Source organism: Serinus canaria, chromosome Z (genome assembly GCF_022539315.1).
Source record: "Serinus canaria isolate serCan28SL12 chromosome Z, serCan2020, whole genome shotgun sequence".
Lineage (NCBI taxonomy): Eukaryota > Metazoa > Chordata > Aves > Passeriformes > Fringillidae > Serinus > Serinus canaria.
Genome location: NC_066343.1, coordinates 55,250,223 through 55,277,857, shown reverse-complemented (window position 1 = coordinate 55,277,857; position 27,635 = coordinate 55,250,223). Strand labels below are relative to the sequence as shown.

Sequence of the window (27,635 nt, the reverse complement as noted above, 5' to 3'; positions counted from 1 at the left end):
TGTTTGCTCCCCTCCTCCCATCCAGACTTGAGCCAGCGTTCCTTCACTAGTCTGGAAAAACTGGCTCTATATTAGGTCTCTCCTGCTAAGGCCATTGATTTACTCAACTACATTTTTAAAAAGTTGACAAAATACTTACTTGATTGTTACAAAGGATAAATGAATGCCAGAGGTCTGTATTAGAAACACATTGGAAAGAGAGGTTTCTTTTCTGTTTGGCAAAAAAATAAGCGTTTGTTTGGGTTTTAGTACTGCCACTAACCTTTAAAGGAAGGGGGAAAAAAACCCTTCTGCCGTAAATCTTTCTCTTTTCAGTCCAGTCTTGTCTCCACCTTCACCTCTGTACTGCTAGAATATGGTCAGACCTTGCTTGATTTGTAAATGCCACCCCCTACCCCACTGCTTCAGTCAGTAATTCAAATTAACAAATCATTCTTCTGCTGGTGTTGTATATTGATGGCCTCTAGCTGTTCAGCATGTCTGAGAAACTCAGAACATTTAATGTGGAGTTTTTTGGTTGTTTATTTTTTGCTAATTCCTTGTATCTGAGCTTATTTGGACTAGGAATCTGAATTTTGCCTACTGTTTGACTTAAATTCAGAGATGATCCATGCTTCACTTAAGGGATATCTAGTGTTAGATTTACTGTCTGGAAATCTGACTGGTTTTATTGCCAGAAAATCTAGTGAAGAATGAAGAAATAATCTTCTAAAACTTTATTACCCTGTCTTAAGCTTCCTGTATATTTATACACCTTTTCAAACACCCCAACTTCATCATATTGAATGACAAATTTAAGTAAGGATTTTGATATATTCAGAATGAGAGAGGGAAGGGCAAAAGAGAAGGAAGAGTGTCCAGAGAAATCTGAATGTTTTGAAAATCTGAATATTTTTGTGCTAGAAGTACTCTCTTTTTTTTCACTCCAGCGCTGTGCTGTGTTGATACAATAATGCCTGACTGCTTGTGTTAACTTGGGGTGGTGATTTGCTGACTGACTTCAGAGTATCAGATGTTGTACAAGCTATTGCCAGAGACAGGATGCTAGAATGGATGGATCTCTGGTCTGTTCTGCTATGGTGGCTCCCATGTCCTTGTAGTAAATGCTGAGTAGAGCTTTTCTGTACTGGTGTGCTGTCTGGAATTTGCATTTTTGTCTTCCATACCAGTTTACTGTACCAGGAGCAGTTGTCTATTTAAAGCATCCATCTTCTCACATCAAACTACTCAACATTTTTGTTAAAGAGTCAAGGATGTAGTGCAAATATGTTATACGTATTAATTGGTATAGAACAGAAGCAATATCAAGATAGGATAGGATAACTCAAGATACAATAACTGAATTTTATTCAGAAAAATATTTATTGCTTGGAAAAGTAAGTCAACACAGTTTAACACAGTTCTCCTGATACTATGAAAAGTCATCACATTTTCCCAGAGATTATTACAAGTAAGGTGAGTTTTTTCATAGTTAAGGTGATTTCCCCTTCTCTTAGAAGGCCAACACAAAGAGAAATTATAAATTAGTTCTTTGGTCTGTGGAGAATCCAAAACTTGCTGGTTATTCTAGAGAGGTTAAGCCAATTTTCAATCCTCCAGTAACTATAATGTACCAATTCAAAGGGCTAGTTAAAGTTATCAGAAGTGTACGGGCTGACTTTGTATAATAGTTTTAAAGCATGTTTTCATCAGTTTTACTTGATTAACACTGGGGACATTTTTGCTTTGTGCAAGAGCAGCAGTAATGCCTCCACTGTTGTCGTAGTTTAATGCAGCCATCAGCCAAGCCCCAGGCAACTGCTCGCTCACTGCCCCACCAGGAGGGTGAATCAGGAGGGTAAAACCTGAAAAACTTGTGGGGTGAGATACACACAGTTTAAAAGGGAAAGCAAAAGCCCCGCACACAAGCAGAGTGAAACAAGGAATTAATTCCCCACTTCCCATGGGCAGGCAGGTGTTCAGCCATCTCCAGGACAGCAGGGCCCCATCCTGCATGACAGTACTTGGGAAGCAAACACCATCGCTCCAAACGTCTCCCTTTCCTTCTTCTTCTCCCCATTTTATATACTGAGCTTGATGCCATACAGCCTGGAATATCCCTTTTGTCAGCTGGGGTCACCTGTTCTGGCTGTGGCCCCTCCCAGCCACTCCCAGTCCCCTCACCACCATGACCATACAAAAAGCAGAAAAGGCCTTGGCTCTGTGTTTGCCCTGCTCAGCAATAACAAAAACATCACAATATCATTGACCCTGTGTTTAGCACAAATCCAAATCACAGCCCCACATCAGCCACTGTGAAGAAAGTTAACTCTTCCCCAGTCAAAATCAGCACAAAGAGCTGAAAGCTTAAATATTGTAAACTGTAATAGACTCTTCTGGGTCCTAACCTCAGGAGAGTGCAGGGTGAAGCGGTGTTTATAGCAATAGTAAAATTTTAAATTTCTGTAAAATCAGTATCATAATCACTAATATGGATTGAAACAATATTATTAAAAAGTATTTTATGTGACTACTTAACATTTGAAGTGGACTGCAGTATGGTGCATAGCTGTATTTATAACTATTTTATAACTATTTATAACTGTTTATTTATAACTATCATACTCTTCTAAGCATTTTTAGCATTTAAAACTTCCAGAGAATAACTAATTATTTGGATTTTGCTAGATCTAAATAGCAAATTTTATTTCTTTTTTTAAATATCAAGTCAATAAACATGAAAAATACAGGGTGTTATGAAAGCATTAAAAAAGGGGGCGAGATAGCCCATCATTAGGAAGGGAGATGAGGAAAAATAAACAAGGAATGTGGAATGATGAAAACAAGTACTGAAAAAAAGTAAGAGTGAAAACTCTTAGGGGTAGTAATCACAGCAGAAACTTAGGACCAGAAATTATTCCTAGAAAGTATTGTGGAAGTGAGTCTCTTCTCTCAGTTAACAAGTGATAGGACAAGAGCATGCATCCTTAAGCTGTGCCAAGGGAGGTTTAGATTGGATATTGGGGAAAATTTTCATCACCACAACGGTTGTCAGGTATAGGAACAGGCTGCCCAGGGAAGTGGCTCCATTCCTGGAGGTACTTGAAAGGCATGTAAATGTTGTACTTCAGGACATAGTTTAGTGGGCTTGACAGTGCTGGATCAATGGTCAAATTTTTTGATCCAAAAGGTCTTTCCCAACTTCAGTGTTTCTATGGTTCTTTGATTTTTAACTTGCTTAAAGTGAAATCACACCTGGTTCAGCAAACTAGGCATGGTGGAAATGTGATACAGTGTAAGGCTTAAATATCAAGTGCTACAAAGGGATACAGGCTTTTGTAGGTAATTTAGCACAGCTCCAATATTATGAGTTAATGAGACAAACAATACTTGAGGAATTTGTTTTCTCAAACATCTCTTTTGAGACAGATGTATGAAACAGTGATAATTAAAGAGATTAATCCATCTTTGAGACTGGGTCTGTCATGGTACTTGGGATATCAACCTTCATTGCTGTAAGAATTAAAAACTACTTCAAGTACTTGGTAAAAAATTGTTTTTCTTTTAATTTTCTTTTAATGATAAGGGAGAGAAACTGGGATTACAAAACTCCTTTGCATGGAAAGAGAGATGATGGGTTATGTTACACAAGAAGGAAAACAAATCTGGATGTTGAGACAGGGCAAACAGAACCTACAAAATTTGCTTACAAGAGTTGTATTACACAGAACACTTAGTGATAGTTGCAGATTTCATTAGAGACACAAACACTTCTGCTCTTCTGCTGCATTGTGTTTACAAAATTATTTGTAAAGTTCTTGGACGCACTTTTCCAAGGAATAATGACAGCAGTGGGATCCAAGAAGCTTATTTTGCTTGTAGCATCTCGATTAAAAACATTTTTTAAAAAATGGAAAAAGGTTAGATGTTAGTAATGTATTTCCTCCTTTAAAATTCCCTTTGTTTTATGGCCTTGACATTCTTTTTGCCTTGTTCATACCCTTGTTCTCTTGCCCTGATTCAAAATTTATACTTCTTTTTAATTGTGATTTGAGAATTTTCTTCACTTGATTTACATTTCGATAAATCTCTTTGTTTCTGTTTCTCATTCTTATATTTTTTAGTCTTTCCCTTCCTCAATTTATTTTTGTGGTCTCTTAACTGTCTCTCAGTGTTTCACAAATGTCTCTCTTCTTCCTGTGCCACCCACTACTCTGCTGGGAGCAGAGAGAGTGCCAGTGAGTTCATTCTTCCAGAACAGCCTATTTTTTTTTTCCTTGGGAGAGAGATCTCCTTTGCTTTGATCTGTGGATTCTAATCTGTTTTCTCATCTGTTTGCTTGAATTGCTTTTCTGTCCACTGCCTAGGTATCTGGAGGATGGTGGAAGAAAAGTGCTAGAATGTTTCCTACGTTAATGATTTTTGCTTACAATTCAATGTTTACTGTATTTGGAGGAAAAAATAGCATTAAGTAGAATATAACTTACAGAAATCAGTAGTGTTTGAGTACCTGTCACTTTTTTTGTTTTAAATATGGATGCGTTATGAAATTGAGAAAATAGGAAGCCTGTTACTTGCAATCAATGTTCAGCTCAGAAACACATGGTACTGCTAGTAATTATGGTTCATATTGGTCCCATTTTTTAGACAGCCTATACAATACAACTGAATTTCTTGACACAGATTCTTAATCCTTCTGCATTCATTTAAGGCAACTTGATGGAAAGAACCAATAACTATCATAAAACACAGCCATAATGTTCAAAATTATGATACTCTACATTTTATGGCAACATGATTAGTTGCTTTATTTATTTTGTATGCATTTAGTGTAAAAAGAAGGAGTATGGTACCAACTGCAATATTTTATGCAGGCCTCTCCAAAGTGCAGCACCTGCCTAAAACTGCTTAAGAATTTACTGCTGCTCTGCCAGAAACTACTACCCTTACAACAGAATTGGCAGGATGTAACTTTTGCTCACACTTGTTGATGACTTTCTTTTTAAAATGCTGGTGTAGTTGAGTGCAAGATAATGTCCCAGGTTTACCTCCACGCACCAGGAGGTTTGTTCTGTAGGGCCATCTGTGCAAGGAAGGTCAAAGGGGACAGTAGGTGGGTGGTAGCAAACAACAGCTTATATCAGTTTGAAAAACAAGTGTGGTCTTAGGCAATACAGCTTTGCACTTTCATTTCAGTTAGTATAAAAATCATTGATGCATGAGTGTACCTGGAAGTTTCAGCTGTATCAGCAGAGCAAAAGCATAGTGCTTCCTTACTCTTGCCAAGATTCAAAATTATTCAGTTCACTGATTGCCACTTCAGTTTCTCCCAAAAAGGGGTTCTGGAAAGGCCAGAGCTTTTGGACCACGGGACTTCTTTTTATGCTACACTTAACATGACTACCACCTGTCAGCAGCTGGCATATGGTTCAGATCCAGTGCCTGGCTCACACATCTCAAAAGCAGAGGGATTACAGTATATCATATCTTTTCTTACAAGTACCGTCTCACTAGAGTAGTTCAAAAGAGCCTGATGTGTTTACTGACCTGAGAATATCACTAGGCCACAAGAGTATCATTGTACCTTTGAAATCCTGTGCTGTTTCTGAAACTGTCTTAAATTAATTTGTGTATTTCAGTCTAACGTTTCAAGACATTCCATTTTTGGAATACAGAATAGAGCCAGCTACTGAGTGTTCTTTAGTAATATGAAGGGAAAGAAATGCAGGACAGCTTCTCCCCCATTACATGGTCAAGTTGTAGGATGCTGTCATCTAGTTAGGGTAAAAATCAACCTTTTCAGCAATAATTCCATGCAAAGATTGCTTGTTAATTTCTGTTAAGATTATGAGCATCTAACAGAAATCTTGTGATGGTGTCTTCTATTTAGGAAGAACAACAACTTGCACAACAAGGTACTTCAAATGCAGAGTAATGAGTTTTGGCAAGCTATTTTATTTTACAACTTTTCAGCATAAAAACTAAGCTGCAAAATTGAGGTTTTGTTTTCTTTTGACTTTTACTTGGTAGAACTGATTACCTCTCATCCTTTAAATTTGGAAGAAAAATGGACTTGAATGTCTTTCTTATATAAAATGAGCTGTCAACAATCAGTGATAAGCACAAGTTAGTGGGTTCCTGAGGACCAGAGACATAGAGATAAAGTTACTGCTTTCAGCACAGTGACTGCAGAAACATGACTGGGCAGCCAGCTTCTCACTGAACCCAGGAGCATGCAGAAGGCAAGAGAGCTATAAATTGAACAAGGAAAAGTCTTATGAAACTTGTATTTGTGGAACTACGCCCTAACTCTGCACTTGGAAAATTATGCAAAGGCAAACTTCAGTTAGAGGAACTTGAGTAAGATTAATTTAAATTCAAATGCTTAATATAGAAATAATTATTAAATGCTTCCTATGTTCCTTAAAAAAAAATTAATTGCTTTTGAAGAACAGTATTCACTGTGATTCACCATTCATATAGGTGCAGAACTGATCTACCTGGGAAGATGAGTGACTTGCTAAAATAAATTTAAGGTCACAGAAGGAAAATATTTCTTAAAATCTCCACTGCAGTCTGTTTATTTAGCTTTACCTCTGAGATGCTGCATCTAAAATTTATTCTGGGAATATCAAAAAGTTTCTTAATATTGGCTTATTTTTAATCACAGCTGGGAGTGTCTTAGTGGAAAGTTATGAATAAGAGTCAGAGACTATGACTTCTTTCAGCTCTTGGGGAGAAGAAAATATTGCTTTGTCTGAATCTACTGCATCTAATTTGCAAACTACTTGGGGCACTGTATGGCCTGACCCAAGAATTAGAGATGCATTTACTTTTAATTTTTGTTAGTTGTATCCTGCTGGTTATGTCCAATGCTATAGTATTCTTGGAAAACCTGAGTTGATGAAAGGACTAAGTGTGACTACACTTCTACTTACACTCCTATAATACAGTTTAAAACCATGCACCGAGGAATGACTCCATCTCTTAGGCTTGTACTTTATTCATACTAGGACAGAGGGATTTGATATGTGTGCTCATCTTTAATAAGTTGAGAAGAATATGACAAATGCAGAAAGCATGTTAGCTAAAATAAATTACTTCAGTCCCTCCACTGTGAGACAATGTTTTTATAATTAAACTACAAATATGCAACCATGAGTCACTCTGATGGTACATTATGTTATTCTGAATTGTAGAGATGACTAAAAAAACAAGTTTGGGTGTTAGTAGTGTGGACAGGGTTATAAACTACCTAAGTTTTTTACATTGGAAACAACTCCTTAAGTATTTATGAAACACATATGTCAAGAATCAGTTGTGATGAAAGTTCTCAATTTTTGTTTTTAGTAATTTTCTAAAGCATTCAAGCAGATCATGTATGGTCTGTAGCTTTGATTTTTTTCTGATTTCTTTAATAGTACTATATTGTAATCTAATGCAGTAACTGAGCTGGTTCTCCCTCCCCTTTTTATTTATGGAGATTTGCTCTAAAGCTCTTAGGAAACTGTTTAGTTCAAAATGTCATACATGTTGCAAGAGACCAATAAAGCAGTGTTTCATTTGCCACAAAACTTTCCTTTTGAAACCTGCCCGTTTTCCTGGATTGTCAACGAAGGCTGTTGACAAAGACATTCTATAAAGATTGATATGCTTAGATTCAGATCAGTATAGTTCTTAAGTTATCCTATCAAAGTCAAAGACATTTTTGAAATTGATCTCAGAGAATCCAAAGGTTAAGTGTGGGTTTTGCCTAGATACATGAGCTGGCCCTGAAGAAATAATTTGCCACATCTCTGGGCAACCTGTTCCAGTGTTTCACCACCCTTGTCTTAAAAAATGTCTTTCTTATCTCTTCTGAATATATGCTCTTTTGGTTTAAAACCTTTACCCTTTGTCCTGTAACTACAGGCCTTGCTAAAGGGTCTGTCACCGTCAGTCCTAGTAAGTCCTGTTATGTACTGCAATAAGATCTCCTGAGAGCCTTCTCTTCTCCAGGCTGAATGGTCCCAACTCTCAGCCTGTCCTCACAGGAGTGCTGCTCCATCCCTCTGATCATCCTGGTGGCCTCCTCTGGACTCAGATCCATGTCCTTCCTGTGCTGGGACCCCAGAGCTGATGCAGCACTGCAGTGGGGTCTCAGCAGAGCAGAGCAGAGGGGCAGAATCCCCTCCCTGCCCTGCTGCCCACACTGCTCTGGACATGTGTGGCTCTCTGGGCTGTGAGTACCCATGGCTGGGTCATGTCAAGCATCTCAGCCACCAGCACTTGTAAATTCCTCTTGGCAGAGATGCTTCAATCCCTTTTTCTTCCACCATGTGTTGTTATCAGCAGTTGCCCAGGTGTAAGATCTAGTGCTTGGCCTTGTTGAACCTCCTGAGGTTCACATGCACCACTTTTCCATTATGTAACAGTGATGTTTGCTGAAATTAGGAAATCTCTAATGGGGGGAAGATTTCTAATGAACAGTAGGAAAAATATTGAATTGAACAAGGCATTTGTTTAGTCTGGTATTCTGAGAATTAAAAAGCATGATCTGAACCAAGTTAATGTGAAGCAGCAGGACATGAAGCATTCCCCTTTTGATCTTCTGTGTACCTACTTCAAGCATTTTCCATGTAAACTCTTCACCACTTTTGTAAAACCCTCCACCCTGGTGAAACGTGTCTAAAGTGACTAACAGGAAAACTTGAGAAACATTCACCATACAAAACTTGAGAAAATTTACCATACATTTTGGAAGATATGCTAAATAGAAAAATACAAGAAAACAGAGTTTAGTATGTGAAATAAAATCTAGAGAAAACTCTATCTGTATTTAGCTGTATTTTTTAAAAGGAGTCTTTAGAAAATTATCACCCTAATAATATTAGGGTCTTCTAAGAAATTAAAAAAAAAAAAAACCGCAACAAAAGAAACCCAGGTCAGTTCTTTTCAGTTCTTTTTTGCTATGACCAAAAATAAATCAGAAATTCTACCATGCATATCGTAATTACAAATTGTAGCTTCCATTCTTTCACTGAGTTGGAGTTTGTTTTTTGTTTTTTGTTTTTTTTTTTTTGTAGGATGTCACATGTGCTTCAGTTTGAAGACAGAAGCAGAAAGGTAAAAGATGCAAGCATGCAGGATGAAGATACTTTTGAGATCTATGATCCACGGAATCCTGTAACTAAGAGGAGAAGAGAAGAAAGCAAGAAGATAATGAGAGAAAAAAAGGAAAGGAGATAAAAGGAGTGTAAAGTTAGCCAGAGCTGCCTTGGAAAGTGACTGCAATAAAGCACTGGCTCTTTTGTAAGCTGATTCTAAAAATACCACTGGACAAGTGTGAAAAGGAATCTCTCAAGAACCTGTCGTGCAGTTTTGAAGCACAGCTATCATTTGTTTCTTAAGTTGTGCAGTCAAGTGCTCTCACTGCATTTATTATCCAACCTCTCTAAAGGTTTTTAGAATGATGTATTTAATAAAACAGCTGACTTGACTTTTGTCCGTATTTTAATTACAGTAGTCAAAATCTTTGTTTAATCAAAATATGGTAATCAAAAAGTTTTCAACATAATGAATGTGAATTTGTCTAAGTGAGGATCAGGTTAGAAGATGGAAACCCCATCTGCAGGCTTTTAAGATTTCATGAAAGTACAATTTTAATTATTTTCATTGCTCTTTAAAAGACATGTAACCTTTGCCTGCCTGAACCACTCTGACACAGAATTAAGATGATGCCATACTTTTTAGAATGGTCACAGCTTTCTTGAAACAAGGTAAGTTTAATTTGAGAATCTGGCTATTGCTCCTTCTTTTGAAATACCCATTCCAGTACAGATCCCATCTTGGGAATTGGGATAATACATTTTAGATGTGTTATTTCACTATCCATACCACGTGAATAAAAAAGAGAATCTGAATATGCTGTAATGGTTGCTTAAACCACTTGTTGCAATACCAGAAAGATCCCTTTGGTAGAGTTTTCACTGTAAAGTGGCAGGTAATGAAGATTGGTTTGTCATTAATCCAGTACAGAAACAAAAGCAAATATGACCAGTCTCTTTAAAAACATAACCCTGCTTTAAACAATTATTCTGTTATCTAAAACTGAACTCACTTGAGCTCAAGCTTCTAGTTTATAGATTTCCCTCATATTTTACAACCCTGAATGTTAATATTTTTACAGATAAACAGGACTTTTCAGTTCTGCTGCCACAAGAACATGAATTACCCAAATAGCCAATAGCTAAAGAAGAGTGAACAAGGTCATTAAAAAGTGCGACCAGAGAGTGTTTTTGCTGATGTTGTTTTTAGAACAAGTTCTGTAAGGTATGGTGTCCTTATCAAGCTGCTACTGCCAAATTTCTTGATAGGGTTTGAGGTGTGAGATACATAAACCTGCATTGGTGGGTTGATGTGGCCCAAATATCAGAGGTTAGATTAATACAGACTATTGCTTAAATGCAAAGTGCAACCTTTGAGATAAGGAGAAAACTTGGAGGTGTGAAGTGAGATCCTGTATAAAGCTGTCATTATCCTCCTCTTAGGCTGAGTGAATTATACTGTGCCATGGTGTAAAGAAGTTAAGAGGGGTTACATTCCTTAACATGATCATTCACAAACTAGTGAGTCAAAGGTTTTAATCATTAAGTCATTTCTGTCGGGATGCTGCTGGCAAAGTGAAGAACATCTAGTGTCGCATGCTGTTACCTCTATTCATTACTTTGTTTGTGGAGAAAATTTTAAATCAGTCATTACAGGAAATGAGCATATCAAACCCCCATTCTGGTGGAGATGGGAGGGAGGAAAAGGTGATGAACATGGGGAAAAGTGAGGGCTAGATCTGAAAAGAACTTTGAAAATCAATTCCAATACAGTTACTGCCCCTGGAATAAAAAAATGTTCTAATTACATATTTTTCCTGCAAGTTAAAGAAGGATGCATGAGTCAATAAATGGACAAGTTGACTAACACCCTTCTTAGCTGAATATTTTTGCCGACTACCTGCATCAGCTCTGAGTAAGCTGTATAAGATTATTCCCAGTTTTAAGCACTAGAGAAGCCCAAAAAGAAAAGTTACCTCGAGGGTTAGGACTCTGCCCAGTTGGAAGAGGCTTGAAAATTCTGGACCTCGCACAGGACTGGTAACCTGACAAGAACAAGAGAGTAACTATGTTGACATTTTCTTGGTAAGTGTGCATTGAAAATCAGATTATCACAACTAGTCAACTGAGTTGATGAAGTTGACTAGAAATGGGCTATAGTGGCTAAATTTTATTCATTTCACTGAAGCAAAAGTAGTTCTGTATTTCCTTTAGGAGATATTTGGAGCAAAGCTAAGAAAAGGTTATGTCAGAAGTACATTCTCAAGTAAAGTCAACACCAAGGACTAAGAACCTCACAGAAAGAAGTTTAAATAATTACACTTGTCTGAAACAAGTACTTTGCAGTGTCTCAGGTAACCAGCCCTCTTATTCTGCCAGTAACAATACTGAAAGTTTCCCATACTGCCAGGCTAGCAGAATTATTTTAACTCAAACCTATTTCACTCATCATCTGGCATTGCTGTAATTACATAAAATGTTGAGTGGTACAGCATTGCAGTGTTCTTTTTATAGAGTGTGAAATGTGTGTGCTCAGAGTTACACCTTTTGTCAATTCTGAAAGTGAGTGGGCAGGTGTCTCCTTCTCTGTGAAAGAGTCATATTGAGCTAGGTTAGAGGCTGAAAACTGAAGTAACAGTTGGTTTTGTGGCTGAAGAAAGAATTTGTTATATGGTAATGAGATTTTTGAATGATTATATTTTCTTAAATCTTTATTAAACATCTTCCATGTTTCACCCTTATGGGTACCACCTCATCTGCTCATGCTAAACATGAACATAATCTCTACATAGTTGTAACATACAGCTACGTACATTTGTGTATGCATTACCAATAAAAAAGTAGTGTCTTAACAGTTGCTTGGAAAGCTTTACTTCCTAAAAATGCTAATTATGAGCACAGATTGCCCAGCTTGAAGATGCAAACCACAGTGCTGATATGTAATAATTTCTGTAGACAAGTCAGGTTTTAAAATTGCTGGGTATACTCTACTTCCCCATTATCACCACCTGCTTTTTTGAATACTCACTACATCAAGCTGAAAGCCTTTTAAGACCAGACTATGACTGAATTTTGAGTTATATCTAGCAAAGATCTACCAATATTTTGTGGCAGCTAACCTGCAATTTCAATACATCATCTTTGTTACCAATACGGTGGGCCAGTGTTGGCAAATGTTCTGTGAGACACTCCCTCCAGTTATGCCTGCCTTTCTTTAAATATAAACATTTATGGTGCCTTTCATTTTGCAAGACGGGATGTGATTTTCATAGCTGAAAAGAAGGGGTGGAGGAAAAGGTTTTCATCCTTGCAGATACCATTATGTTGTAAATGTTGTAAAAAGTCAATATTTTCATTTCCAAACCAGCCGGATTTAGTAGATAAGATCCTTCTAGGCCACATCTGCTAATAGCAGATCCTCGAGAAGAGTTTAGAGGTTTGTCTCAAATGCTGTCAGTGATGCCGACAACTAGTACAATGTGCCCTTTTTTTGCTTTGGAGCTGAAGAAACCCTGAAATACAACAGAGCCTGATTTATTTCTGTCAAATAGCCACCAGGTCTAGGCTGCTAGGGGTGTAATCTGCAATGCCATATTATGTAGCTTTCCCTTAGCTGCTGGCTTCCAGCATGAGCAGGTTAGGGAAAAGGTTTTTCCCATACTGTCTCCTTTCCTCAGCAGAAGAGTGTCTGAACTATAATGGTTAAAATAACTACACAGCGATGTTGTCTGCTTTCGTCTAGAGGACATCAAGTTTGCAAAAGACAACAATTATGTTTTGGCAACATAAAAACTAGCTTCAGACAGAAAGGATAGCTCCAGACTCTGCCTCATTCTGGCAGAGACATGTGCATCTGTCATTACTTAAATGATGACAGATTTGGGCTGTTAGAAGATGAGGGGACTTCTTACCTGTGTGTTCTCAATAACAGATATAGGTATTTGCTTACATCTTCCACTGTGACAAACAATGAGCTGATCATATAGTGACTATGTTTATGAAGTCCCTGATGACGTGCATACACCAGAGAGAATGTAAACTGAAAAGTTTTTGAATGCATCTGATCATCCCTTGACAGTACATTCCTGCCCTACTGGTATAGCAAGTACCAGCAGTTGGCTACTTCCCAGTTGAGTTCCATAGAGTGATTCCCGTCAGTTATCCTGGGCAGATGTGCATATTCCAGCTTGATAATCGCAAATTCCTCATGCAAACTGACAGACACCTTGTGCCCAATGGGGAGCTCTGATGGATATGTTGTGGTCTCCAAGGTACCCAGGGCAGGTGGCACACAGCCTGTAAGAGGCCTGTACACTTCAGCTGCTGTCACATCAAAATATTCCTCTGAATTCATTTTCACAGTACTTAGTAGGATTTCACTTCCACTTCTGTATCCATCCCAGATGGGGTTTTCCATTTAATTTTTCACTTCTTTTGGTTTCTTAAGAACCTGCTCACACAGCACAAGTTTCATTTATAAGTCACAGATTAGAAGAGTGGGTTTTAAAAGCTACTGCACACTTGGGCAGGTCTTTCATACACATCTCATGCAGACACATAAGAATTGGTTTCTGTCTCCACAGGCTTCATCATCACTTCTCTCATCATCATTCCTTCCCTGTCAGCCTCTATTGCCAAGGGCCGGACAAAAAATTTATGTCCTCCCCCTCCTCAACCTTTCAATTGTTTTTGCACTTATAGCTAGCCTCTGCCCCACTGTCTTCTCCAGCTCTCTTTATGTCTCCTGGCTTCCCAGGGCTGAGCTGAAGAATCTGTAAACCACCAGATATGTCACACACAAAAGCTGAAGCTGCATTTTCTTTTATTATGTGCCTGTGTAGATTCTGTACATACTACAAATGCAAAAAACATGAAGCCAAAGCTTCAGAGAGTAGGCTTGAAATTTATATTTAAACTTTTTTCATGTTTTTAACCCTTCCTCTGTATAGCTTTTTTTGTTTTTTAATTATTATTCCTGAAATGCATACCAAAATAGCATTGTACCCCATCTGGCCACAGAATGAGGATCTGCTGATTGTAACCTACAATTGTTGTCTGGTACTGCTCCAAAGCAGTACAAAAGCCTGAAAGCTACTATTTTTGGGAAAAAGAATCAAGGCCTTTTGTAAAACACAAATTGGTTTTGTGTTTTACAAAATAGGTTTTGTGTACTAATGGTCTTCTACTCTTAAAGCACTATAAGCACAAGGACCCTGCCTTAACAACTCTAAATATACAGACATGAAAGAGGACTACATACAACAGGACAGTACCTTCTGGGAAAAAAAAAAAAAAATCGTAAACCTCAACACATCAGAAAAAATATTTGCATTTTTAAAACTAATTCAGCAAATCTAAATGAAAAAAAAAAAAGAATTATAGGGAAGGCGGGTGGGAAATTTGCACTTCTTGACCTAGACAATCACATGGAAGAGAAAACAAGTCCTGATATGAACAGGTTCATATACTTTTACTATGGTTCTCATTTCTAAATTATGAAATGCACTGGCTTTGGAACAAAGCATGATAAGATGGTCATATTTTTACGTCAATGGCTATTACACACTTGAAAGTCCAGTCCAATATTCTTAAGATTATTTAAGCTGCACACTTGCCCTTTGTGATTTGTTTGTAGTAGTAAAAGGGCACAGTTACAGAATGGCCCTAGGATAGCCTTTAGTTTTGGCAGCTTTATTTGGCAGCAATAAAGCATTGAAAGCTGAACCTCTTTATATTGAACACAGTCTGAAAGATCACATTTTTGCAGCCACTATTGAAACTTAGTTCCAAAATCACATATGTTCTTCTTCAGAAGTAACTTCTGAGTCAAACAGATTTTAATACAACATTGCATTCAAAGGATACTTCCTTCACCTGCTTGAACAGAGACTCTCTACAGTCTTGGGAAGCATGGTTTGACCTGTATAATGCGGTAATGCATCCTTACGTCTAAAAAGTTATTTCACTGGAACAGCAGAAAATAACTGTCAGTATGTGGTCAGTAATTTTAAAAAATATTTCCATTACAGCTACAGTATGCTCTCCCTTACATTTACAGAATATACAAAGCAAAGAGTTTACACATTAAACACATAAATTATTTCAAATGTCAGGGCATGAGTTGGTCCTAAGTGTTCGAGTAGACTTGGCAAGATGGTGTAGTAAGTATGAACATCTGGATAACGATTCAGGGGCATGAGCTGGTAAATGAGGTCATTGACTGTAAAACCTAACCCTGCCCTACAGATTAGGAAGACAGTTTTTAGGATGATTGACCCTTGAGGGGAAACAGAAATATGCGTCTTGTGCATCTTGTGCAAGATATTTTTATCTAGGGCACCCAAACAACCAAGTTATCCCAAATGACAACAAAAAAGCATTTGAAAGTGCTGTAAATGGGGAGGAGAAAATAATTCTGACCCAACTATTCCAGATTTACTTTTATTTATAATGCAGTCAAAAGATCTTCTTCACAGTTTTTCATATAATTTTATTTTATGAAGACAAAAATCATCAGACAGGAAAACCACAGTAAGCAATGTTTGCCTTTGCCAAACAAAGAATTTACATAAAAGTTTGCAAATAGATTTTAAAAAACCCAAAAACTCAGCCCAGCTTTCTTCACCTTCTAAATCTGATGCACATTACTGTTTTTTGTTTAATTTCAGGTGGTTTCACTGCTACAAGATGAGACCTCATATACCAGAGAGACCAAAATATACTACCTCACTGTCATATAATTTAGGCTCAGTCATACCTCAGACAATATTTTTACAAGGTCACTTTGCAAAAGTATGTCTAGCCTATCCAAATGACAATATTATTTATGCCAAAGGTTTTGCTTTACAGATGGAAGTATTCCAACCACTGTTTAATAGGCTGTATGGAGAGGCTAAGAAAACATCATTTGTTGCACACACAGCTTAAGTATACAATACAGAACTAAAGTGTACAGACTGATCATTGGCAACATGGGCTAAAACTGGCCTCAGTGAAAAAAGCCACAAAAGCAATGAGCTTCTGAGTTTTCCTCTCTGATATTATTTTTGGAATTCCTGAGCTTAACCAGAAATATGAATGCACAAGTGAGAAATAGATGTGAATTCAGTAGCTACCTGGATATTAAAAATGCAAAAAAAGATATTTTTCAAAAGGGACTTTGTAACATAGGCATATGACTTCACAAGCAGACAGGACAGCACATTCTCAGCTGCAGTCTCAGAACTCGGGGAATGGATAGGAGAGTAATGACAGGAACTCCAATAAAAAGCTTTTTAAAAGTACTGAGGTGAAGACAACACAGTCTTCAAAGCCAAAGTAATTAGTACCAGGACCAAGTGTTTCTGAAGGCAATTAGAGTAAAACAAGTATGTTTTTTCTCAAGCTCTATTCTCAGAATACAATTTTCATCCATCAACTTTACTTCTAGTCAATTTGTAACAGTTTTTCTGGCAAACTCTAATTCTTTAGGGGCTGAAACTTGTTGTTGCTGACAAAAATCATTGTGAATATTGCTAAGATTAAAAAATCCACATCAGACAAGCGCTACCATATACACCAGAACATTATAGCACGTGAAAATCAGCTGGCACCCAAATAATTTCAGCATATCAGACTCATTAGGAAAGTGCAATTAAGATTTGGAGGAACAGAAGCACAATAGGAGACCCCAAGGGCTGAGGAGGGAGCTGGAAAAGTACTGTATCTGTGTAAGGATCTTAGCCAGGGAACCATGGTTCACAGGCCACTGCATAATATTCTGTAATAGTTCTGCTTTCAGTATGCTAAATTAATGTTTATTTACCCTACAGACCTGTGGAGTAGCTGCCATTCTTCCTCTGTTAAATTAAGTCCATATTTTCTGACAGCACCAAAACATGCAGAAATCTGGAAGTTTTTACCATATGATAAAAACTACAGCAGGGTAAGCAACCTTTTGCATTGTTTAATTTTGAGAATACTTCTTGTAAACTGGTGGTCAAAGCAGGAACATTCCTGAGACTGGCAGCAGACAGTGGAGTGTTGCTCTTTCTGTTCTGGCCATTCTGATGCTTTGGTCTGATCTGTATTTCACAAATATAAGTTGGTCTTTCAGTTGTCAGACCACAGGTTTAGTTCAGGTTCCAGACAGGAGGGGGAGAAGCAAGTAAAGAACTTCCACAGTGACAGGGTTTGCTATTTCTACAATGTGGCTTTTGGAGTAGTGGTCCCTTGTGACCACAGAAAGCCACAAGCATTCAGAGCCATTTGAGTAAGCCAATACAGTATCACACAGCTATGGTCAGAAAACATTTGGCTTTTGGACACCCTGTGTGGAATGTATTTTTAGAAGAAAAATATGTTAAAGTCTTGGTTAGAGGGCAAGTCCAAAGATATTTCACACAAAGAAAGACTCAGTGCCTCAAGTTATCTATTGATTTCTTCCTTGAATAACTAATGTACACATTTACAAACAGTATGAATGCACCTAAAAAGAGAGTTTGGAGGCTGAAGTGCTATGTATTCACTAGTGAACAGATTACTGTGCACTATTGCACACTAATTATTGCACTTCAGAAATATAGGCAACATTAGGAAGGGAGAATACAGGCTGCAATGCCAATAAGGGAAAAAAGGATGCTATTGTACGAATACTAAACAGGACCAAACAGAAGTCTAGAGTCTTTTAACAGCCGTGAGTTAATCAAGAATGTTTAGCACCAAAGCTACACCAACACCTAATGGAGCTACGTATGAAACAAATATTCCTGAAACTTCTCTTTTCATGGTTTTGGGCTCTCTGCTTATATATAGCATCCTATTTCCAGTGATTTTCCAAATAATAATAACATAGCCACTAAATTTCAAGTCAGAACAAACAACACATAATCAGATATACTTCTATAATTTAAAAGAGAAGTTTGTCTGACCTCCCTCAATACTCCACACGTTTTTTGTAGAGTGCATGAATATTCTTGTCTCCAGAAATATTTCTCTAAAATCTTACCTAAATCTCTCTTGCTGTAGCATAACCCGTAACTTCTTGTACCAGCCTGAATGTATAGCCTTTTCGTCTCTGCAGCAATATTTTATGTATTGAAAGATTTATCATGTCCTTTTTCTCCTCTAGAATAAACAATCCCAAAATTTTAGTTCTCTCCCTAACAGTCATGTTTTGTATATCTCTAAATCATTCCTACTAATCTTCTCTGGCTTTTTTCCCAGCTGATCTACATTTTTCTTTACCTGTGTTACCTAAAGAAAGCTGGAAACAGAAATCTCACCATTGCTGGAAACAGCAATGCTAAAAACAGAGGAATGAATCTTAACACACAATGCCCCTGTCTGTACATCCAAGCGTGGGCTTTCCTTTCTCCTCCATTTGCACAGGTTTTTTTAATGATGTTCAGCTTTGAACCTTTATAATTCTCAAATTCTTTGCTAATAACCTACTGATTAGCCGGTTGGGTTTTTTTTTAATTGTAGCAATTGATTATTCCCAGGAGTGGTGTTTGGTATTCATCCATATTGAACAGCATTCTGTTGATTTGGTGTGTTTTTGTCAAATAGTTGCAATTGTTATGAATTTGTCTTGTTCTCAACATGCTTGGAAGGCCTTCTAGCTGTAGTTTTGCCAACTCAATACTTCACAGATTGCTTATCAGAATGCCATGTGAGACAGAGAGATCAAACCTGTCACATGATCAAACTTCATTACTCCTCTACCATATGCACGTCCTGTTTCCCTACACTAGACTTCAATTTGGCAAAAAAAGTAAATTTATTCTTTCAAAACTAAGGTCAATTTCATAATGTTCTGAAGAATCATATGCGGGAGGAAAAAATCTACTCCTTGGAAGGAAAATATATTCTGAAATGCAATTTATCCTTAATATTATATAGACTATGTAAGATAAGAAATACTTTTCATACTTGACTAAATCCAGCAGCAATGAACCAAGATAAGACAGAGTTGAGGCTTAAAGCCTGATTATCCAGTTACAGGCATTTTTCTTCCCCAGGTGTGTCATGAACAATGGTAATAAAACGCCTGGCTGCAAACAGCAGGACTTAGTACACTTCAAACCTCAAGTCCTTTAAACTGTCTGGAAGTGTGAAAGTGAATAAAAAGGCAGCTCTGGGTCAGAACAGAATGATGTGAAGGAGGTAAACACACTTGAGCTTTCCTAATCTTTCATGTTAGCAAGGGTATGGAGTTCCTTCTGAAAAAAGGGATTCTGTAGAGGATTCTTCTTCTTGTGTTGACATAGCAAATTGGCATGTATACACAGTAACTAAAACAATTTCATTTTTTGTAAGTCCTCATATGAATAGTAATAATTCCTCTTACCAAGGTAGAAAGTGGAAAGGAAAATAAAGTGTCAGATCAACCGTTCTCATCTGTCATTTGATAACTGATCTACCATGTCTGCACTAGGAAAGTGAAGTGCCTCCAGCCATTGTTCTTAGATGAATTTCACATGGTTTTTTACACTTTAGTCAAGAGTACTGCCTCTGAAAGGAAGCCCACAGGCTACAGAGAAGGAAGATAAGGGAGATGTTAAGTGTGTGAAATATTTAGTGGTGACTGTGAACGTAAAACAGCATTTCATATTTATGAAAGCCAACTGCACATAAGGTAAGATAATGGGATGCTTTCTAAAAGATCTCCAACCTTGAATGTGAAAATAGAATTTATTCAGTCAGTGGTCAGGCTGCTGGTGAATCTCTCATCTTTTACCTTTTGAAATATTGGACACATAATCAGAAAACATCTTCTATCTGAATTGTTGTAACTATTCAGGCCCAGATATATTAGTCCTGTGTAGCACAGTCTTTGCTGTAACTAGCCCTTGATTCTGGCACCTTTCTCTGCACATTAGTGAGACTTTGGATAGCTTGATTTGGCCATCTTCTCAGAGTCAAATGACATGTTTTTTTGAATGGGACCTCCTAGTTCATTAAACAAAATCTAAGGAAAACAATACTTGCTGTCTTGAAAAGTCTATTGAACTGGGAAGCAGCTGCCTCTCCGTGTTCCTGCTGGTATACCAGTACAGTTTAGGGGAATAAGGTTCCCATACAATGCTTTAATCCTGGGAATTAGTAGAACAACCTGATACAAGTTAAAAATAGTGACAGCTGTTTTCTGAGAGATATCAGACATACAATGTGATTACTCCTTTGTATCAAGATAGCCTCCATGTTCTGCTGTTGATGCCTTCTGTAGAACTATCCCTTCCCATCCTCAAAATTTTAACTCCTCTTAAATGAGACACTTCTTGAACAGAGCCACTGCTTTCCTCAGACCCAAATATGATATCATCTGAATAAATGAACATTTCTGCATTTCTTCAACAAGTCTTTTTCTGTGGGCATTACCTAATCAGAACAGATGTGGCTGTTGTAAGAGTAGTTTGTGCCTTAGAAATCCAAATTTTTGTTCCCCGGACAATAAGAAACAGCTGGCCAAACAACAGTCAGAAATTCATCTCCTACAAAAGGCACACCAGTATCATTTTTTTGAAATGAGATGATTTTAGCATGACAAACAGGACTGAAACCTTTCTCTGTAGGATTATCAGAAAAAAAAAAAATCTTTTCAGGTCTAAAGAGAAAGATTAAATATTGATCTTTTCATAACTGAATGAAAGCAGTCCTGCATCAAGGTTGAGCTGGATTCATACTGTATTGCCAGCCTCTCCCCTCCCAAGCAGAACTTACAACCTGTCAGGCAAAACACAGCCATGTCCAAGTGCTGCAGTCTGGACTCTTCTGAGAAGCACATTGCACAAGCTCAGTCTGTCTTAGCTGGAAACACCGGCATGCTGCCTCAGACACAGGGCTAACTGATCTCCTCTGTCCACTTGCACCTCATTTATGCTGTGATGCTGTCCCTTCAAAAAACAATTGTTTTCCTGTTAGAGCAAAGCACAGGGTGTCAGAGATAAAGAGCACCACTTCTTTATACGCTGGTTGCATCAAAACAGTTGCTTCTCTTTTACCTAATATATTTTTACTTACTTGATATTAGAAGTTACTGTTACCAAGAAGTTGTGTTTGTTTTGGGGTTTCATTTTTGGCTAAAATCTGTCTTGGAGGAAGACCAAACAGAAAAATATGCCTTAAAGCTTCCATCTTATTGTATAGGTTTCACTAATATGACATTTTTCTCCTTACCAAGTATTTTTCCATAGCACCCATGCCAAATTTCTCTTAGGCTGTAGGGAGGCAGAAGACAGACAGGGACAATGATATTTGAAAGCAGTTTAACTCACCTCCAAAATAATATAGCTGCAGTCTCTTACTACACTGGCCCATGCTCACTAACAAAACTGAAATTAAGTGCTTGAAGACAGCACTTCATTCCCCTAAAATCCAACAGACTGCATCCCTGCCTAGTATTGGACCTTGATTGCATTTTGCATCCAGGTAGAACTAGGGGAAGTTTTAGGTTTTGAATACTGACCTGGTGTTTCAAGATCAGCTCTCAAACTCAGGATTTTGGTTTTAGACTAGCTAGAGACCTAAAAGCCATTCTGAAGTGCTTGAGAGTTTTGAAACTGACATAGTCTTGAAAGCTCTAAACATGAGAGTACATCTCTAATGAGGAAAAAAAAAAAGAGAGAAAGAAAGAAAAAGAAAGAAATACCATCATGCATTTTTTAATGTTTAGAGGTAGTTTTCTGAATTCTTGTTCACCAGAATTCTGGGAATATTTTTCTGGAGCAAATGGAGTAGTTGTGACCCAAGGGCAGGATCCAGCACTTGGCCTTACTGAACCCCATACAAATTTTTCTCCACCTCTGTGGAACCCAGTGTTGGAAGGGCATGGACCTGTCCAGAAAAGAGTCCAGAGGAGAGCCACTAAGTTAATCACAGCACTGTGAAGGCACACCAAGAGACTTGGGGTTGTTCAGCCTGCAGAAGGGAAGGGTGCATGGAGAGCTCAAATCACCCTCTAGTACCTGAAGGGAATTTACAAGGAAGAAGGAGAGGGACTTCTTACAACAGCATGTAGTGACAGGACAAGCTAAGGAGTGTACACTAGATGTTAGGGAAAAGTTCTTTACTGTGAGGCTGGTGAGGCACTGGAACCACCTGCCCAGAGAAGTGGTAGATGCCCCATCTCTGAAGGTGTTCAAGGCCAGGCTGGTTGGGGATCTGAGCAATCTGGCCTAAGAGAAGGTCTCCCTGCTCATGGCCGGTGGGTCGGAAGAAGATAATTTCAAGATCTCTTTCAATCCAAACCATTCTGTGATTCTATGATTCTAAATCCATTTGATGCACAAAATAGATTGAATATGAATAACATTAAAAGAGATTCATGGATTTTCTTCATTCATGGACAATCTGAAGGGCATCATTGTATTTCTTTGGAGGTTGCTGAAAGAAAATTCTCTGGGCTGATTACAGATTTTTCTCCTTCATCATAATCAACATATTATGGCACGATCACAGAATTACTACTCAGTATTGCACAAAAATTAATTATGAACTGCAAGGTAAGGCATATGAATGTTTTCTCTCTGAAAGTGAAAGAAAAGCATGTTTCATAAATTAAAAACAGATTTAAAAGCTAATGGGACAGAAAAATCCAACTAAGACCTCATTTAATCTGTTCTCATGTAAATCAGCCTTACAGCTAAAAAATATATTACGGCTGTCGAAAACTTATTCTCTCTCTCCATCTTCTTAGAAACTGTTGAATGGAAAGTCAGTTCCCCTCCAAGGAGTCACAGAGGAAATAATTTCATTCTTAGCCTGTAAACTTAATTACTCCATTAAATTAAAAAAAAAAATTACTGTGTGAAATAAGTTGTAGTCATTCTTTCAAAATAATTGTCATCATACTCTATGCTGGAGTCATTACTGGACTTCTTTATAGCATAAAAGGTCTATTTAGAATTATGTGTTGCAAAAGAAAAGGAAAAATTACAAGGGAATAAAACTCAAATAGATTGCCAATCTCAATTTCTCTCTCATTTTCTCATTCCTCTTTTATTTTTTTAGGGTTCTCTAAAAGTTCCTTTCTCCTTGGTCTTCCTTATTTTCAAACAGGTTTCTTCTATTTCTTCTTTTGGCCACCTTCAATCATTTACCATTAGTCCTGGTGAACCATGGAGAAATTAGTATGTACAATGCCAATCTACAAGAGTGGCTGGAATGCAGATGCAGGGAACTATGGAATGCAGGTGACGGGAATGCAGGCCCATCAGCCTGACTTCAGTGCCAGGGAAGGTTATGGAGCAGATTATCCCGAGTGTGATCATGCAGCTCATGCCAGATGAGGGATCAGGCCCAGCCAGCACAGATTTGCGAAATGCAGGTCCTGCTTGACAAACCTGATCCCTTTCTGTGGCAGTGTGACACAGTTAGTGGATGAAAGAAGCCTGTGGATGTTGCCTGCTTGGACTCTACTAAAGCCTTAGACCCTGTCTCCCACCACATTCCCCTGGAGAAACCGGCTGCTTGTGGCTTGGGCAGGTGCGCAGTTCATGGGTTAGAAACTGCCTGGATGGCTGGGCCCTGAGAGTGGTGGGGAATGGAGTTCCTCCAGCTGGTGGTGGCTCACAGGTGGTGGTAACCAGAGCTCAGCACTGGAACCAGCACTGTGTAATCAGTGGGTGATTGCTGATCAGCTCCTGTATGACACCAAGCTGGGTGGGAGTGCTGATCTGCTGGAGGGCAGGAAGGCTCTGCAGAAGGATCTGGGCAGGCTGGATCATGGCTGGGGCCAATGGTGTGAGGTTCAACAAGGCCCAGTGCTGGGTCCTGCCCTTCGGTCACAACAACCCCAGGCAGCTCCACAGGCTGGGGCAGAGAGGCTGGAAAGGAGCTGGGGGTGCTGGTGACAGCAGCTGAACACGAGCCAGGGTGTGCCCAGGTGGCCAAGAAGGCCAATGGCATCCTGGCCTGGATCAGCCATGGTGTGGCCAGCAGGGCCAGGGCAGGGATTGTCCCCAGTACTGGGCACTGGTGAGGGCACACCTCGAGTGCTGTGTCCAGCTCTGGGCCCTCCCTGCGAGAAAGGCACTGAGGAGCTGGAGAGAGTCCAGAGAAGGGCAACTGAGCTGGGGCAGGGTCTGGAGCACCAGTCCTGTGAGGAGCAGCTGAGGGAGCTGGGGGTGTTTGTCCTGGAGAAAAGGAGCCTCAGGAGAGATCTTTTTGCGCTCTACAACTGCCTTAAAGGAGGGTGTAGAAAGGTGAGGTCTGTCCCTTCTCCCAGCTAACTTAAAGTGATAAGACAAGGACCACCTTGTCTTACGAGGTCAGATTAGGTACAGTATAGTCACAAACACTGAGAGAAAGGTCACCTTTTATGGGATCATCTAAAATCCTTCACCATCCATCCAAAATAAAGGATCTCTACAGCTTCCCCAGTGGATTTGGGCAATGGGAGATGACTCAAAAAGGACATAGAGCAAAAAAAAGGACCATTAGCAATATATATGAAGTTAAAGATGCCCCTTTCAAAAAAAACTTATTATGGAAGTACAACAAATCTGTTGGAAGTTCCAAAGTTCCTTTGGTTTTTAAACTAGGAATCTCAAATCAAGATAACAGGCTTTTTCTCCAGATCACTGAAACCCATTCATTGTCACAGTCTTCAGAGTGATATAAATAAGACATTACCCTTTTGGAAAAGGGAAAAATTCTTTTGAACAATACAAAACAACAGCAACAAACACAGCAAAGAAGACATTACTTCCTGTCTCTTAGTGCTTCTGGAGATTCTTTCAACAAGCAGCTACTCCTTCCCTCCATGCGCAGGAGCCACATGCAGTGACTTCACCCACTCTTTCCTGACTAATATGTAAGTTCCTGGACTATAAATCTTTTACCCAAAAAAATAGCCATAGAGGCTAGAGTAGCAATAAATAAATGTAATAGCAAAATTAATTTAATAACATTAAAAAGCAATAAATATATGTGGATGTTAAACGTTTATGGAAGGGAATGTTTTACTGCAAGTATCTGGAAATCAAGTAACTTTTTTTTTTTTCTGCAAGTGGCAGATTATCATTTGGTAGATTTCAGAGGGAAAGGACAAGTATACCTAAACCTTTACAATTCATACTTTTACATTACATACTTTTTCATTACATTACTTTTAACTTTTTCATTTTCATATGCTGAAATAAGATCTGATTGTTGAGACTGAATTCATGTTCCTGGTCTCCTCTGCAATTCCTTTGCACTCAGACATTTACACTCAGCCAATATTCATTCCATTCCCCCTCCCACACTGAGTAAGGTGTTAGCACACACACAAAAAACAGCTGCAAACCACCAAAACCAAACACACCACACACCAACTTTAGAACACAAAGTGAGAGCTTTGAAAACTGCAAGCAATTTGACTGTCTATTTGTTTGGATAGTGATAGGACCAATAGGCTTTTTTGTTTTTAGTTCTAGGCAATCAGTAAAAAGATATTTGAATCACTTGGCAAGGAAATGGATAGAGTTATTGAAATAGCTATAGGTAAAATTGTATAGATCTACTTTTAGTTACATAAGCTTTTTGTGTGTCATTTTGCCAAAAACATGCATCATAAACATAAAACAACATAAAATTCTGGGAAAAAAGCAGAATCTACAAGGGAAAAAGGGAGGAGGTTGTCAGAAATTCATGCTTCCCAGAGAAGAAATGAATAAGACATATGGGATGAAAACAAAGTAGTTATAACATATAATTACTTAAGACAGTTCATAAATGGAAAAACTACTAAGAGAGAAAAGCAAAAAGCAAAAAAAAAATTCAAACACTAAAAAACCCCAACCAAGCAAACAAAACAAAATCCCACAACAAAACAAAACCCCAAAACAAAACCATCCAGACCAAACTAAAAAAACCCCAAAAAACAAAAACAAAACAAAACAAAAAAAACCAAAAAAACCTCCAAAACACCACAGAATAAAGGCATGCCATCAAAAGAGAAAGAAATTATACAGGAAGAACACTAGCTGATCAAAGAAGGAAGCTAGTGATAGATGGTCAGTGTGTTGCAGGTGTACTTTTTTTTTCTTGACAGTCCACACATAATGAAAGAAGAAAGCATCCTAGGGACTGAGGTATGTTTTCTTAGGCTCGGGGGAGTGAATTGTTGAAAAGTTTTACCTTCATCATAAAGCAGATAAGAAGGCAATTAGAACTCCTTAAAGCCAACAAAGCACTAGACCCAGATGACTTAAATACCCTGCGGAAGAGAGGAAACTGTAAACCTTATAGAAAAGATTTATGACAGGTTACTGAGAACAGGGTATTACAAAAGGGCCAGAGAAAGAATTGATGCAATTACCACATTCAATAGAGGAAGGAAGGAAGGAGCCAGGGAATACATGCATTGGGCTGTAGACACAGACATAGGAAAGGTTCACTAGAAAAGATAAAAAATTTGTGTGACACTGACACAAGATGTGGAAGTAATAAGGAAAAAGGAAAGACAGGGAACTCACATTTTCAAACTTGTTTTTTGTTTCTTTCTCTGTTCACCTTTAATACTGATCACCTAGCAGTAGAAAAGGGGACAACCAGTAAAGGCCATTTGTCTGTGTTTAAGGCAAGAAGATATCCCATATCTGTATTCATGTGGATTGTCACAGGGCATTTTTAGTTGAGGAGAGCAGTTCGTCCTGATAAAGCGCCTATCACAGAGAGCTGCATCAGTCAGTACAGAGTGAATGTGTTCACTCCACCGGCAGGCTCCAACCTCACAGAAGCAGAAGTTAATTGAATAGCCCAGAAGATACATCTGATCACTTCAGAGAGAAATTTCTGAAGTGCTACAAGCCATGAAGACAAGTGCTCAGAGATTACAGAGAAGCTGCAGAACACCAATGACAGACATATAGGTCACAGCTCAATGTTGAAGGGACACTTTCAGAAGTGTCTTTAATAAGTAAGCGCTTATATAAATGCAAACACCACAGTTTGCATGGTCAAAATGAGATAAAAGGGAAAAAAAATAAAGAGAACAATTTCTTTAAGGTCAAAAGACTAAATGCAGTAAGTGGATGTGCGCAATCCCTCCTCTTTCTCTCCCAAAGCATGCCACCAAATTAATTCCTCTAAATTACACTTTTACTTTACTCCGGAGAACATTAGTTTGTATTTTTAAATTGTACTCTCTATTTATAAAGATTTACTAGCTTCAGTAATTGAAGAATATCTATGACCAGAAGGTCAGAAATACTTACTTACAGTATGTATTTATGCACTTAGACTCTGGAGTACAAAATTTGATCTGCCAAATTTAAAAATACTCAAACACCAATCTTCTTGCCACGATGTCATTTGGCACATGGACCTGAGATTCAGGTAGTCAATTAGTCCACTAACTTTTTCGAAGATCTTCTCTCATACCACTTCCCATTACTGTTGGAGAAAACGACTAAAAACCATGGAAGATATTTTTCCAAAACAGAAGTATGAGCATTTTTAACCAGATGCAGCTTAGAAAAGCATAGCCGTAATTATAGGAAGAGGTAGAGCCACAAAACAGCTTTTATGCTTAAATAAAGCCCTTCACCCTTCTTATCAGCAGACCTGTGCACACTCTTGTCCAGAGTCTCTCATACAATTTAT

At 38.3% G+C, this 27,635-nt stretch overlaps 1 protein-coding gene across 1 annotated transcript in view; it reads left to right on the top strand.

Annotated features, from left to right (window-relative positions):
• Positions 1-9,457, top strand: part of CWC27 (CWC27 spliceosome associated cyclophilin) — a 93,605-nt gene extending 84,148 nt beyond the window's left edge. The window contains exon 14 of the mRNA XM_009098177.4: positions 9,045-9,457. Coding sequence (XP_009096425.2) covers positions 9,045-9,207 — 163 coding nt within the window. The 3' untranslated portion in view covers positions 9,208-9,457. The remainder of the gene's footprint in view (positions 1-9,044) is intronic.
• Positions 9,458-27,635: the final 18,178 nt, after the last annotated feature.